Here is a 14,173-nt window from a genome sequence, read left to right on the forward strand (position 1 = left end):
TAGACAGGAACATCCTTTCAAGTGAGCCCTAAACTGAGATGGATAAGCCCCTGTGCTGTAGACAGAAGAGGCAAGTGTTCAATTCACAGCCTGGGAGTGCAGAAACATCAGGAGCGCTTTGCCCTCCAAATATTGCAAAGCCTACCAGGCTGCCTAAGTTCTAGCCCTTGAATGGAGGACCCAGGGGCACTCACGGTGTCGGGGTGTGATTTTGGCAGTTCCCAGCTCTTCAGCTGTGATACCAGTTTTGCAGAGGAATGCCTGTCTGCATCTTTTTTCTTCCCTGTTGAAGCAGTAACTCAGTTTTTGAGGAAAATGAGGCACACCTGTGGCAGCAGACCTATTGCATAGGCCAACAGCTGGATTTCAGCAGGCCCAGCAACAGGATGGGTGACACATTTGAGGTGACACTGAATAGTCCACAGAATAGTGAAGAAACATTAAAGAAGAGAAAGGCTGTAAGGAAGGTTATTGGCTAAGTATTTGCAATATATATTGGCAAATAGGAGCTATCTAAGGGGCAATCACATAAGAGCCTGAAATAAACACATGGAAGTTTTGAAAAGCTGACAGTGCCACCATGAAATGGTAGGGGTGGCATGTAAATACTCGTACATATGCCTGACGAGACATCAGTGCTAACTGGGAGTTTGCAGAGTCTGGTGAAGCCCTAAGGGATGCTTTTCAAGACAGGAGCTGAGAGTGAGAAGTTGAAAAGGGAATCATCGAATCATTAAGGTTGGAAAAGACCTTTAATGCCATCAAGTCCAACTGTCAAAATTGATCATCAAGTCCAACCATCAAAATCAGGATTACAGGATTACATGGCAAAAAATGCATGTTTTTGCTGTCTGGTAAGGGGCCAGGTGAGTCAGGGTCAGAGCCATTTGAATGAATGCAGAAGACATAAAAATGTGTTTCTTTCTGTTCCTTTTTCGAGTGGAAGCATTCCCATTTTTAAAGTCTATCTTTAAAAGTCAAAGTAGTATATATTTTTTTCTGTAATAGCAATGCACAGAGTTGAAAAAAGGTGTAGTCTGATAAAACTTGTGACCTGAAGTAAACTGCTGGGAACAGTTAGAAGTGGATTACTTTAGATTCAGAAACCTGGCCAAAGATCTACTTGCAGCCGCTCCCTGTGGAAGATGGTAGTGAAGGGAGCTGGGAGGATGGAGGTGTTTTTCAGCACATTTCATCTTACTGTGACAGAAAGGAGAACTCAGAATGGGACTTCTCAAATCCCAAGGCAAGTTGGGAAGATAAATTATAGTCAGTTGCCTCCCATTGCCTAAAAAGATCTGTGTGCTCTGAGCTTTCTTGTGAATTTGAACAGACAGTTTCCTGGTTTTAGACATGATACATGTTATTGGAATCCCTCCAATGACAGAGGGTTGCAGTGGACAGTAGAGGACACAGGCATGCCACTGTGATTTAGGAATAACTTTCTGCCAGTGTTGGGAGCAAGCTCAGAGATGTTTGGGTTAGGTCCCATTTGTCAGTGGGAGCGTGGCATCCCACATGGTCATGACTTCTTATTTAAAATAGAGTGGGAATCCTGGAAAAGGAGGGGTACCTCATTTGGACTATATCAGCCTAGTACTCCGTGAAACATCTTTGAAAGTGAAACTTTGAATAAAAGCCTTGAAAAAAGGTGGCAGGAGGTGAGGAAAAAGTACTGTACCTGGTGTTAGACCCAAAGGCAGTGGTGATATTGTGACCTCAGTCCCTGACCTCTACCTGGGCTGCTGGGAATTAAAATGAATGGTCCTCACCACTAGGCAGGTTTTGCTTTTTTCCTGCTTTTATGTGCCACTTTCCCACCTTTTATTGCAGCCATTCATCATTGGCAGAAAGACTGGGAGATGATATTAAAGTTGTAGAATATGTCATTGGTATCAAAGCTTCCCCTCGTTTCTTTTCACCCTCTACTTGCCTGTTCTCTTGCCTATATTCCATTCCTGTTGGGTTTTGCCCCCCACTCCAGACCAGTTATCCCTTGGCTGAGCTCATAAATTATTGCTTTAATACTATTACAGCCCCTCCATTTTCATGTGTGAATGACCCAAGTGGCATGTGGCTTGTAACCAGACCAGGAAGAGATTTCTATTTTCAGCCTTTAAAAGGCCACAGAAAATACAGAGAATTGGATCCTGCCTGTCTTGCAGTGGCCCCAGACAAGAATTTATGGCTGTGCAGTAGCTTGCAGACACTGCCTATTTGAGGGAAACCTTTGCCAGCCAGACCTGGCCATTGTTTTTCCTTTTCTGCGTTTATTCAAAGCTCGAAGCTGTTTATACACCACGAAGATGGGAATTGAAGAAAATGAGTACATGTAGAATTCACCAGCTGTTTAAGTCTTATTGTTGCCTTCTGTATTGATCAAATCCCTTGCCTCTTAATTGGATATTGACTGTTGTGAGGCAAATAAGGCAAGCTGTCAGAGGGGGGAGGGATGGAGCATGAGGTTTATCTTGATGGTATGTTGATCATGACTAGTCTATAAAAGCCAGTGGGAGAGGAGTTCATTAAACCAGCCTGCAATTGCTTTAAAAAAATATGCTCTGAGTCAAGATGATTAATCATATATGTGACACTGCAATCAGAAAATCCGCATTGTTACGCTGGTATTTACAATGCAAAAGCTTGAAATACGCAAATGCGTTAACACAAATTCACCAGGGACAGCTATCTGTTTGATCTGTGAGCCTTAGGTAACCCTTACTAACATCTGATGGGTTTTTTTTCTTCTGGTGTTTGTTTTGGGTTTTTTTTTCTCTTTTTTTCCCCCTCCTTGGTCTTGTGTTCTGTCTTCCTGCTTCTCTGGCAGGCTCATTGGAAATGTGTGCTTGCCCTGTGCCCAAATCTGTCACCTGGACCAGGGAACCCATGTAGAAATGGCAGCAGTGATGAGGGACACTTGAGCTTCCCGACAGTGAATACACAGAATACTTTGGAAATTGATTTTATGTCATAAATGATAATAATCAGGGAATGTGAAGAGAGGGGGAAAGCTTATCACCTATGCTGGTGTGAGCTACCCGTTACACAAATGGAAGCTACCAGCAAGTCTGTTGTGTATTTTCATTTCTTTCCTGGCCATATTTTAGACTGGGTATTGGATATGTTGCAATAACTGTCAGGCGTGGTCCATTAGTGTGTCTGGATCAGGCCTGTCATGAATCAGGAGGGAGATTAGCAGGATAGGCTCACATTTGTGAAGATCCCACACAGCAGTGACTTGTTTAAAAAATGTTCAAAGGGGCAATAAACAAAGTTTATTTCAAATTATTTTAATGTGTTTGTTATTGTATTTATTCTTTGAGAATTTGGAAGTGGTTATAAAAAATGTATGATGTAGTTAAAGGTTTGTGCAGTTTGAAAAATTAGCTTTTGAGGCAGCCACCTGAACACTTCTCACATATCACCATGCCATGAACTGTCAGAGAAAGGGTGGTGCAGTCCTGTGGAAGGCAGGAATGCTGCCTGGGTATTGGCTGATAGGGAAAGGAAAAGGCCATAAGTCTGGAACGCAGTAGGAATATGAGGCTTAATGCAGAGTTTTCACTTGAGTGCTTTAGGCAGTTCCCTGCTTGAGCAACTGGATCGAGGCTGTACCACCTTATCTTGCATGTGGGCTTGAGTTAACATCTCAAATCTTTTACTCCCCTGGCAAAAATTAGAAAAGCAATCCAGGGCCATAGACACTGCTATTTTAAATTCAGTTGCTCTTTCTGGATGTACTGGGAGACTGAAAGTGATCACCAGTTTTTTCTAGGTATATTATAACTCTGGTAGAAAGGGCCATAAATGTACAGCATTGCAAACTGTATAAAAGAAAATCCTGGTTTTGCCTGGAAGGATGAAAAGTCTAGCAGGAAATCAGAATTCTTCTACAAAGTACATGAAACAAAACTGGGGGAAGGGGAGGAAAAGTTTTATAGAATCCAGAAAGCTGAATGCATTTTTTGGTGGAAGTTCTAAGTGCAGTAGGATGGAAGTTATTACTTTAGCAGGCACTATAGTAGTACTGTTATTAGTAATTCCTTTTGATCCACTTATAATATTCCTTACATTATAATGGAGTTTGTAGCTTGCATTTAAACATAAACTGTAGAGAATTTTATACCATGAAATCCTGAGTGAAAAATTTATTCCATGAAGCTGGACCATTCAGAGCTATAGCCTGTGGAAGACAAGCATTAAAAAAAAGGAGAAAAGATCCTTAAATAACTGCTTTTCAGATTTGCAGGCACATTTGTTTGGATTTTTTAGTGTGCTTCAGTTATGCAAGAAAATGAACGTGACAGTCCTTGGTTGCTTTGACAAGGATAATTTCAGAAACACTGCCCTATCATTCCACAGTTTGGCACCTTCTCCTTCTTTGTTGTAATGCATTTTTTCTGAGTTGGCTTTTCTCAGCAAAACTGCCTGTTTGTCAGGAGATTTTACATGTGTTCAGAAAGGGATGATGAAGTGGTGTGGGCTGGGTTTGGTTAGAATAGCAGGTTTGACCTGGTGACTATTTATTTTTGAAGTCAGGGAGTATTTCGTCTGTCAGCACAGTGGAGAAGTTTGCAGGATATTTAGAATTAGATATTTTCTCAGGGCTTAATCACACTGGCCAGACTGCTGCCTCCTAAAGTCACTTCCACACCAAACCTTCTCCTAAACATGAGGACTCAAAATGTTTTTCTAATCCAGTCTGCCATTAGTGGTTTTGCATTTAGGTTTTGTATTTGCTTTTGAAATGGCAACTAAAATTTGAACAAAGGTTGGAATTTGGGTCTAGATTCATCACTGTCTTCACTGGACATGTCGCAGTAAGGCAAGAGCAGCTGTGAGCAAGAGCTGTGACAGCAGCAGGGAGCCTTGTCAAGCTGAGGATACCTGCAGGGGATTGAACCTCAGGCTCTGCTTAGGGACTTTTCAGGGACATCTTTGCTCCTTCTTGGGGCCCATATAACTTCCCTCTGGGAAAGGGACTCCGCAGTTGTGGAGTCTGTACTGTAGTGTGTGGGAGCCAGGAGCAGCTGAGTGCCAGGGAGAGATTTCAAAGAAGTCTGTGGAGACCCCAGGCAACAAAATGGCAACAAAAGCTGTCTCCTGCAGTACGTCCCCTTCTCAGGAGCTGGGGAGAGCTGCATGTGCAGTCCCATGGTTTGGCTTGTCACGGTGATGTTCTGCTGGTTTCTGTCCACTGGTGCCTTCTTCCAGCATAAACAAGGTCTCAGTTCCTAATTTGGGTGGAGATGTGCACGTGTGTGTTGGTACATGTGTTCATGTGGCATGTTTGGAGAGAGAAGAGGAGGCAACAAGTCAGCAAAAGCCCTTCTGGTTTTCCTTTGCATATTTAATAAAGAAGTTACAAGAGGGCATATTCCCAATTTCTTTTTAACTTTGTAGATCACCTCCAGTAGACAGATTGTCTTGCAGACCACTTCCCCACCCCTTGGCGATCAAATAACATTCCTGTGGTGACTACAGCAGTTGCTTACATGGAAAAATAACATTAGGAAAGTATTTAATGTATTTTTAGCTGTCTTTAAATGCATTTTAGCAGCTGGAAACATGGGGAGTTAGTAGCACGTGACATGCAAGCTCTCCATAGACCACCACCAAGTGTACAATAAGTCACTGCTGGTAAACAGAACGCAGGCTGGAAAATGTTGGGTAGGGTGGTCACCTCTAACCTTTACTGGTCACCAGAGGTCAGGCTAAAGGGATAACCTCAATTTTTGTGGGATGTAAATGATAACTTGATAAACAACCAGCGTGATTTTAAGTCCTTTCTTTTCACTGATCTGAGTCTTGGGAGGTTTTATGAAACCTTGTTTTGACATGTTTTCAAAATACCTGTGACTTTTTCAAAAATCTTGAGAAGATTTTAGAGATTTGGAGTGGTGAAATATTACAACTGTAGAGATTAGTGAATAGAGTGCAGCTGAGAGAGGCAACAAGAAAATAAATACCGCTTATTCCACCACTCTTTGATCCAGGAAAATCTTGAAATCCTTGTGAAGAGCAAACTTCTCATCAAACATTAGTGGGAGCTTTTCCTGAGGGGAGACTTTCTCTGAGCTGAGGGCTTGCTCATTCCTATAACTATGTGCTTGCTGAACCAGGGAACATCCTCTCTGAACTGTCTTCCCTGGCCCTGTTCCATTCCCAGCACAGCACTCCCACCCAGGACCCTGATGTTGGGCTCCCCCACCATCCAGCCCACAGCAAGCATGTTCATATTTCTGGGAAAATTATACCCAGCAGGTGGAAGTTTAGTCCTATTTTTACTATTGCTGGTACAGTGAATGTAAAGAGCATGATAATTGATTATCTGGGACAACAGAAATGCACAGGAACTAGAATTTCAAGGATTAGGGTCTCCCCGAGGATTTCCTTCGAGTTTCAGTGAAAGGAGAGATAACCTTTGTGGTGGAAACGGAAACAGAGCTTTCAGTTCCCATCTGCAGCCAGCCTCTGGAGACAATAGTATTAAGGGTGATGTGAATTTCCTCTGTTCATCGCCACAGGACAGGAGCCCCGACACAATTATCTGCACTTGTATAACAACGCTATTCAGCTCCTTGCAGCTTATTCTCTGTCCTACCAGGGACATTCAGCTAATACCTGCTGCCTTTAACATATCTGGAGGTTACATTCCCGTGTTTCATCTGTTTAAAAGGACATTTATGGAAATTAGGTGGCAATTTTATCCCAAGTAAGCAGACTAATATTCTGTCACTCTGCCTTACTCAAGTGACTGTTGCTCTTAATGTTAGGTGGTTTTGGTTAAGTGGCTTTAGAATTTTGTGGACTAAGCAGTAGGATTTTGTTGCAAATGCATTGTCCCGTTTTAGTGGAAACTTTGCATTAACAAGTTCCATCTTAATAAATTATTTGGTTCAACCTGCCTTGTGACTTATACTATTGTAAGATCCTGCCCTTAATATTAAAATGTAAGCACAGATTTCCTCTCCCAAGGCTAAAGCTGCATAAAAATACTTGCACTGAAGCTAAGGAATCCTCTGTCTGGATCAATATAATTTTTCTCTGAGAATAAGGAGAAACAAATATCCACATATATTTGGAGAGGAGGAAATTCTGCTATAGATTGTTCTTCCTCTGTTGTGTTAAAAAAAGGAATCTTGACTGAATATATAGTCTGTTTCCAAACTATTGGCATCTTTCACAAATATAGGCTGGCTGGCTTATGAACAAATAGCACAGTTTCTGTAGCCAAAGATAGTTGTCATCATGCACTTATTAATGAGTACACATATCTCTGAACATCAAATGCTGTGCTATTTTCAGAGAGATCCTTTCAGATCCTGTTTTCTGGTTTGGTTTTTTTTAAATTTTATTTTTTCCTTAGCCTCCTGCCATTTTCTTTCAAAGCTCAGCAGTAGAAAGCAGAGAAAAAGGGACCTAGGAAAGGAGATGCTCTTATCTGTCCAGCTTCCCCACATCAGGAGCTACTCCATGTGTGTCATTCCTGGCAGATGTTTGCCTAATCTGCTCTTAAAAAACTCCAGTGATGGGGCTTTGACAGTCTCCTTAGGCAATCTGCTCCAGTGCTTTGCTGTACCTGTCATTTAGAAGGGCTTCCTGATATCTAACCTGCAACTAAAGGCCATGATTTCCCACACAGCCCATCATCAGGCTGGCCTTACAGCCAAACTACCTCCACCAAGTCAGCTGCAGTTTCCTCACTAGATCATCTTTGCCAGCACTGCTCCTTGGGCAGTGTGCTCTACTCTGGCAGTAGTAGTGAGGTGGTGTGTGTGTGTGTGTGTGTGCCACTGGTCTTGTCAAGGGTCCAGCCCGGTGTCCCCAGTGGCTGGCGATGGGCCGGTTTCCCTCTTGGATCCCATGCAGCTGACGGGAAAGCGGCTGTCTGCCAGTAGAGGGTATTGAATTAGGAGATTCGGTAGATCCCAGGAGAGGCACTGCCACTGTGAAGTTGCAGCAGTTTTGCACTGATAAAACTAGCAGTGCTAACCATGGTTCCAGGCCTCAGAACACGAGCTGATGCCTTTTCTTGTCCTGGAACAAAATGTGCTGTGAGAGCAGTTGTCCCATATATTACATGTATGCAATCAATCACATCTAGCAGTTAGTACACATGTTTTTTGATGAGTGCATTTCTATAATGATTTTAGCAGTATGAAAGCATTTTTTAAAAAGAGTGATCCCAGATTTGGCTTGGGTTTTTTTTCAGTTGTTTTCTTTTGAACAATAGCATCCCATGGCAGCCAGGCCTGATGGCAAAGCTGTAGATGCCAGCTTGCTGTGAGTGAGATGCTGGGGAGCTGAGGCAGTCACGAGGTGTGCAGCAGTGATTGAGAGTGGGTCAATGTAGGCACAGATGCCTCATAATATTACCATTGCAAGATAAATTCTGAGCCACTTTTTTAATATGCTTAGAACATTGATGAACATTGTGAAAGTGTTTCCTTCTGCAAATTATTTACAACTGGAAGATGGTAGTAATGAATTAATGGAAAGATACTGGAGAATTAGTCCTGACTGCTCACAATAGGTATTTTTTACAATGGAAACCAGCTAGCTAAATTAGGTGTATTTCTGCTGCCTGAGCAAATTATGGCAGTATGTAGCTAAACAGGTTTTGAGACTAGGAAATTTTAGGAACATCCAAAATTAAATAAAGCAAGATTTAGATGAGTAGGAGCAGGAGTATTTTGCTGTCAGCAGGGGTCAATAACCTGTGTATAACTGGCAATTTTGGTGAGCAGGTCAAGTTCATTGGGGTTTGTCTCTATATTTTGACAGATGCACTCCAAACACCCTGATATCCGTTTCATTTTACAAGGTGTGTGCGTGCACCAAGACAACGCTCCAGAGGGTCACTGGCAGGTTACAGTGTGCCAGCCATCACAGGCACAATGTATTTCATGGTGCCAAGATAAAATTTCAGGGGTCTGGGGTCACCAACAGTGTTCAGAACCCCACACAACACCTGTGCCCCACCAGTATCTCCCTAGCTGTCCCTCACTGAGCATCCCATTGGCATCTGTTTTCCTGAGCTGACAGGTCTGTTTCTATTTGTGCAAGGCATTTTTAAGTCATTCATCCCCTGGCTGTCTTGTAGATGACCTGGAAGAGCTTCAGTGAGTTGCCTGTATTCCTTCAAGGAGGAAAGGACAAAATTTATTTTCAACATTTTGAGAATTTTGAGGTGTGTTTTTTTTTAGAAAGCTCGGTTAGATTTGGACTTTATATTCCACGCAGCATGGAGGTAGATTTATTGTGTAAGAGAGCTTTTAGTTTCAAACTAATAATTGGAAGAATACATTTAAACCTTTGTCAATATAAAAGTGACTTTAGATGCTCAGGAATCCCCTTTCTTGTGGTTTTAAAGGAAAATTTTAAACATTTTTCACCTCACAACTATTGAGGGCATTGAAAGAAAATACCCAATAACTGTTAGGAAACATACAGAATAAACTTTTTTTCTACTTCCCTGTTCTTGTAATCAACATCAGTTTTTAGGTACTTCCCAAAATACACCTTTGGATAAATTTTGCACTATTAAAAATGGCATTTTTTGTTGGGCAAACTGTGGCTGACAAGCAGAGGCCCGAGTCAAAGCCTGCTGGAGTCAAGGGGCTTTCATTGAGGTGCAGACCCTGCATGTTTTCCTAAAAATCGCCAGTTCTGTTAGCCCACGTCTCCCCTTTCCCACCCGTCTCCTCGGGGAGAGGCAGAAGCCTGTTTGAAGACAAACAAGTCGCAGAGCCTGCAAGGTGTAAATATCTTTCATAAATGCCAGCGCTGAAAAGCCTGAGTGCCGGGCGTGTGACATGCGACGACAGGCAGCTCTCGCTGCGTGAGGGGCGAGCGATGGGCCAGCTCTTGCTGCCACAGGCACTGAGGTGTGCCCGGATTGCACCTGGGCATCCCCGGGCACCCCTGCCCCGGGAGCGCACGCGGGGCAGCAGGAGGGACGGGCGACGGAGCTGCCTGCTCCTGGCCCTGCTGCCCCTGCCCGCACCCCTCGCCCCCGATCCGGTCACCCTGCCTCTGCCCTCCTCCTCTCTCCGGCTTCTTTGGGCAGGGGCTGATTTAAATAGGTTGGCAGGGAGCCAGGAGCTCATCATTTTAATGCAGTGTAAAATGGAATGTGCATAATTATATGCAAGCCATATGTGAGGGAGACAGCTCAGCTGTGAATTTTGGGAGGCTGTGAGAGGGAGAGAGTGAACAGTCAGGAATCAGATGAGATGGAGCGGAACGGAGTGCAAGTGTCACTCAAATGAACAGTGTAATGAGCGTATTGCTGACACTCCTCCTTTCACCTGCTTCTCCCTTTTGCTTTAACTCAAAAAGCAGGAAACGTAGAGATGGGAAGGGAAAAATACTATATGCAAGCAGGATTGCTAATGGCTCTGGTAATGTCTCCATTTAAACTTCAGCTTTCTTAATTAACAGTGTAGTTACAAATAACCAGTAACTTCTAATGCATCTTTGTCGTTAAATATTTTGACCGCATTTGACTGAAGGATCATTGTTCTCACTCAATGATTACTCCTTTCAAAGCTTCACTTAAACATGGAGGGGGAATCCATTTATTTGTAATAGTATTACATGTAAATTATGAGTATGAAAGCTTTTTTTTTTTTTTTTTTTGGCCTTTCTGTTAAATTGAAAATACAAGTACATCGTCTAGGGATTGCTTAAGCATGTCAAAAAGTTTAAATGAGTACATATGTAATGTAATCCTGAAAAATGCCATGGAGTAAATTGAAACCCTGAGTTATTCAGTTTCCAGCTCAACGATTTCATTTTGGTTTTGTCTTTTGTTGTTCTAATTATTACTCCACAATGAATTTGCATGTTCAATCTAAGCTATGTAAGAAAACAGCATCCCAAGTTCTCATATCTAAAAGGTGTACTGACTATTTAAAGAAACTTTTTAATAATGTTGTATTTTGGGATTCCCGTCTGTTTTAATTATCTGAGCTGTTATGCTTTTAGCTATTTTTTTCCTTCCATTATTTGTAAGTCCCTAAATAGGCCATTATATTTCCCTTCAGGCTAGAGATGAAGATGGACATGCTGAAAATTTTCCCCAGCAGCACTATGCTAAGGAAACTCCAAGACTTGCCTTCAAGAATAACTGCGAACTACTTGTAAGAATAACATACTTACAACAAGTCTAGATTGTTACTTTAGCACAGTGAAAACCGTTTTTTTTAAAGGCTTTTGTTCTTTATGACATACATTATGAAATATGATAGGTTTTTTTTTTTTACTGTTTTAGCGTTCTAATGCTAGTTCTGCTATCCGTGAACAGTTTAAGATCTCAAATTGCTTGAAAAATATAATATATTTGATGTCAGCACGTGAATGGCCTTGTCTCGCACTGATAAATCAGGGACAGCCATGCAGGGAGTGGTTGGTGATGCACGGAAAGCCCCCCACCCCTTCCCCCAAAGCACCCCAAAATTCACTCCCCCATCCACCTCTTAGCTCTGCCTTGTTTTCGGGTGGCGGCGCTGCATTTTGTTCTGCTAACAGGCAGTCCTCCCTTCAGAGCTCACCTGTTCCTCCCCTTCATAGCTGCATGCAACCCAAACCATCCTTTCCTTTCCTCTCCACTCCTCTCCATTCCTCTCCTCTGCTGTGGGGAAAGAGTGAAAGCCAGGAAAGCACTTACAGGGAGCCTGGAGTGTTTACAAGCCATAAGAGAGATGATATCAGCTGTGAAAGAATCTCTGTTCCAAGGCAGGGTTAATTCGCTGTTCATTTTAGCATTTGCAGCTAGACGAGATTAAAAGCAAGCAGGAATGCCTATTATATTTCTATTAAATGAATCTGTTGGGACCTAATGTTCTTGATTAGCTTGCGAAAATTAGTGCTCCACCATGAGTTTTTCTGTTTGCCTAAAGTAAACAGAGGATGAATTGTCATACATTTAAAAGAGATTCATGGATGGCTTTGGAAAAGGGAGGTTTAGATACATCCGTAGATCTCTCCCTTGCATTCCCCTTTCTTTCATCTGCACTTAAGTGAGATGTATCATTTGGCTAAATGGAAGTGTCTATGGAGAGCTAGTACACGGGGTTTTACTTTGAAACAGCATTTCTTTTTTTCTCGTTGTAACCAGAGAAGAGGCGGGTGGCAGTGGAGGAGCAAGCTGTGTTTTATCTGCATTAGAGCCCGTGCCGCCCCCCCAGGAGGCAAGGCCAAGCGCTACTCTGGGTGCCCCAGCTGCAGCAGGCAATGAAAGTCGAGCTGGTGAGCTGATAACCCAGTGCTGAAGCTGGCCTCCAGGTTCAGTCAGCTGGCCAGAGAAGCCCACACCAGGAAGCAGCAGCTCAGGGCTGGTGGCCAGTCCCTGCTCCCCACGCTGGCCAGAGCGCAGAGCATCTTGGCCACACCTGCACTACTGGGCCTGCGCTCTCCTACCCCACAAGTGTCCCCCGTGCTGAGCCGACCCTTGGTTAGGTAAAGACAGTGCTTTTCACGGCCACAGGTGTCACTTGGAAGGTTCAGTTTGTTACCAGTATAATCGTCCCCAGCCAAAAGCAAGGTGACCTAGGAGATCTGGTTTTGGTTCCTCTTAAACCCTTTGCCAAGTTCCTGGTGGTTTCAGGGTTAGCAGTGCTACATCCTAAGGAGAGGGAGCTAGACAAACACAAAGAGTGGTTCCCTGGTGTACTCATAATTCCTGTGCCAAATAAATGAAGCTCTTTCTTCAAGGCCATGCTTAATTACTGTGCTGCTAATCAGGCCTGACAAACAATCACAGCACACCAAGATGCTCCCAAAGTCAGTAGGGCTTCTTGGTGCTGGAGAAACTTAGTAATAGAGACAACATGGATATAAGTAATGTAATGTTTCCATTGAAAATCTGCTTTATATTTAGTGCAAGTCATTAATGAGCCAATTAACCCACTTTGTGCTGTTAAAATCAAGCATTCTTTTAATGCCCAGTTGCTTATTCCTCTATTAATACACATTTAAGATTTTGCTTTATTATATCACCACTTTGTCTGGCAAAAGCTCAAGTCATCAAAGTTAGTCTTTCATGTGCTTTTTTGGACAAGTCTCAATTCTTGTTTAAGGAAGTAATAAAAGCAATTTGTTATAGTTTTATTTTTCCTAAGCTATTGGAAACAAAATTGGCAGGGATGTAATCTGTACTCAATTTGTATTTGGAGAAAAATAGCAGGCAAATAATGAATATGTACTTCTGCTATCTTTAAAGATGTATTTTAGGAAATTTCAGTGAAAATATGATGTTGAGCCTAGGTGTGGGTGGTGGGGGAGCTAGTGTTATTTGTTGAAAGTTCTATGTGTTTCACAGAGAGGTAGTGATATTCCTTCTACATTTTACTTTATGGAAACAATGCTATATTGAAATTTGCTCAAATTTCAAAAGCTAAATTCACCAGAACTGGCCATCAAGAAACCTTCTTTCTCTTAAAGGCTAGTCAGTATTCCTTGAGAGAGGAGAAAAAAACCAAAACAAACATGAAAGAAAGGAGTGGGGACAGCTGATCCTCTAAAAAAATATTTTCCCAGTGGTGAAAACTTACCCAGAATCTAACAGCACAAGTCAGATGCCAGCTGAGTGAAAAGACGAGATGTTTTAAATCAAAGAGAAACTGAAACTTGTTTATGCTTTTGAGAATGAGGAAATCCTTGGAGTTTTCTGAGGGCAGTTCAGAGTAAATAGAGTAATAGTCTGTCAGGTAAAATTGGAGTTTTCAGCTCAAAAATGCTTTCTTTGCTTTAGGGTTTAGCTGCCATTTTCCAGTGAGGCTTGTTTCGGCAAAGGCAGGCTCCTCAGTTTGGGAAATGCTCATGCTGGGAGAGTGCTGCCAGCCAGGATCCAGGGCTGGGTTGCTGCTGCTGGGCCTGAATGCCAGGGCTCTCCCACAGGAGCCAGGCTACACTGGCTGAATCTTAACATCCCAGGTCACAGGCACACACAGCAAGCTTTAACTCTTCAATACTTGGAGAGATTTTAAAGCATGGTAACATAGAGTATTAGAAAAGTAACATGGAGTATTACAAATTGTATGTTTTCTTCATTGCTTACACACCACAAGAACAGATAATTTGATGAGGTACAACTCAGCTTTTCTGTTTGTTTCTGGTCTTTTTAAATGTGAGCAAGTTTGATAAGAAATAGGAGGAAGAAAGGTAT

At 42.5% G+C, this 14,173-nt stretch overlaps 1 protein-coding gene across 2 annotated transcripts in view; it reads left to right on the forward strand.

Moving 5' to 3' along the window:
* Positions 1-14,173, forward strand: part of SOBP (sine oculis binding protein homolog) — a 114,411-nt gene that overhangs the window by 52,641 nt on the left and 47,597 nt on the right. Inside the window, exon 5 of one of the 2 annotated variants that reach the window (XM_068184194.1) lies at positions 11,052-11,147. The exons of the other annotated variant lie outside the window; for it this stretch is intronic. Within the exon in view, the coding sequence (XP_068040295.1) occupies positions 11,052-11,147 (96 nt within the window). The remainder of the gene's footprint in view (positions 1-11,051; positions 11,148-14,173) is intronic. 2 annotated transcript variants of the gene reach the window in all.

The sequence above is a fragment of the Anomalospiza imberbis genome, chromosome 3 (assembly GCF_031753505.1).
Source record: "Anomalospiza imberbis isolate Cuckoo-Finch-1a 21T00152 chromosome 3, ASM3175350v1, whole genome shotgun sequence".
NCBI classification, from domain to species: domain Eukaryota; kingdom Metazoa; phylum Chordata; class Aves; order Passeriformes; family Viduidae; genus Anomalospiza; species Anomalospiza imberbis.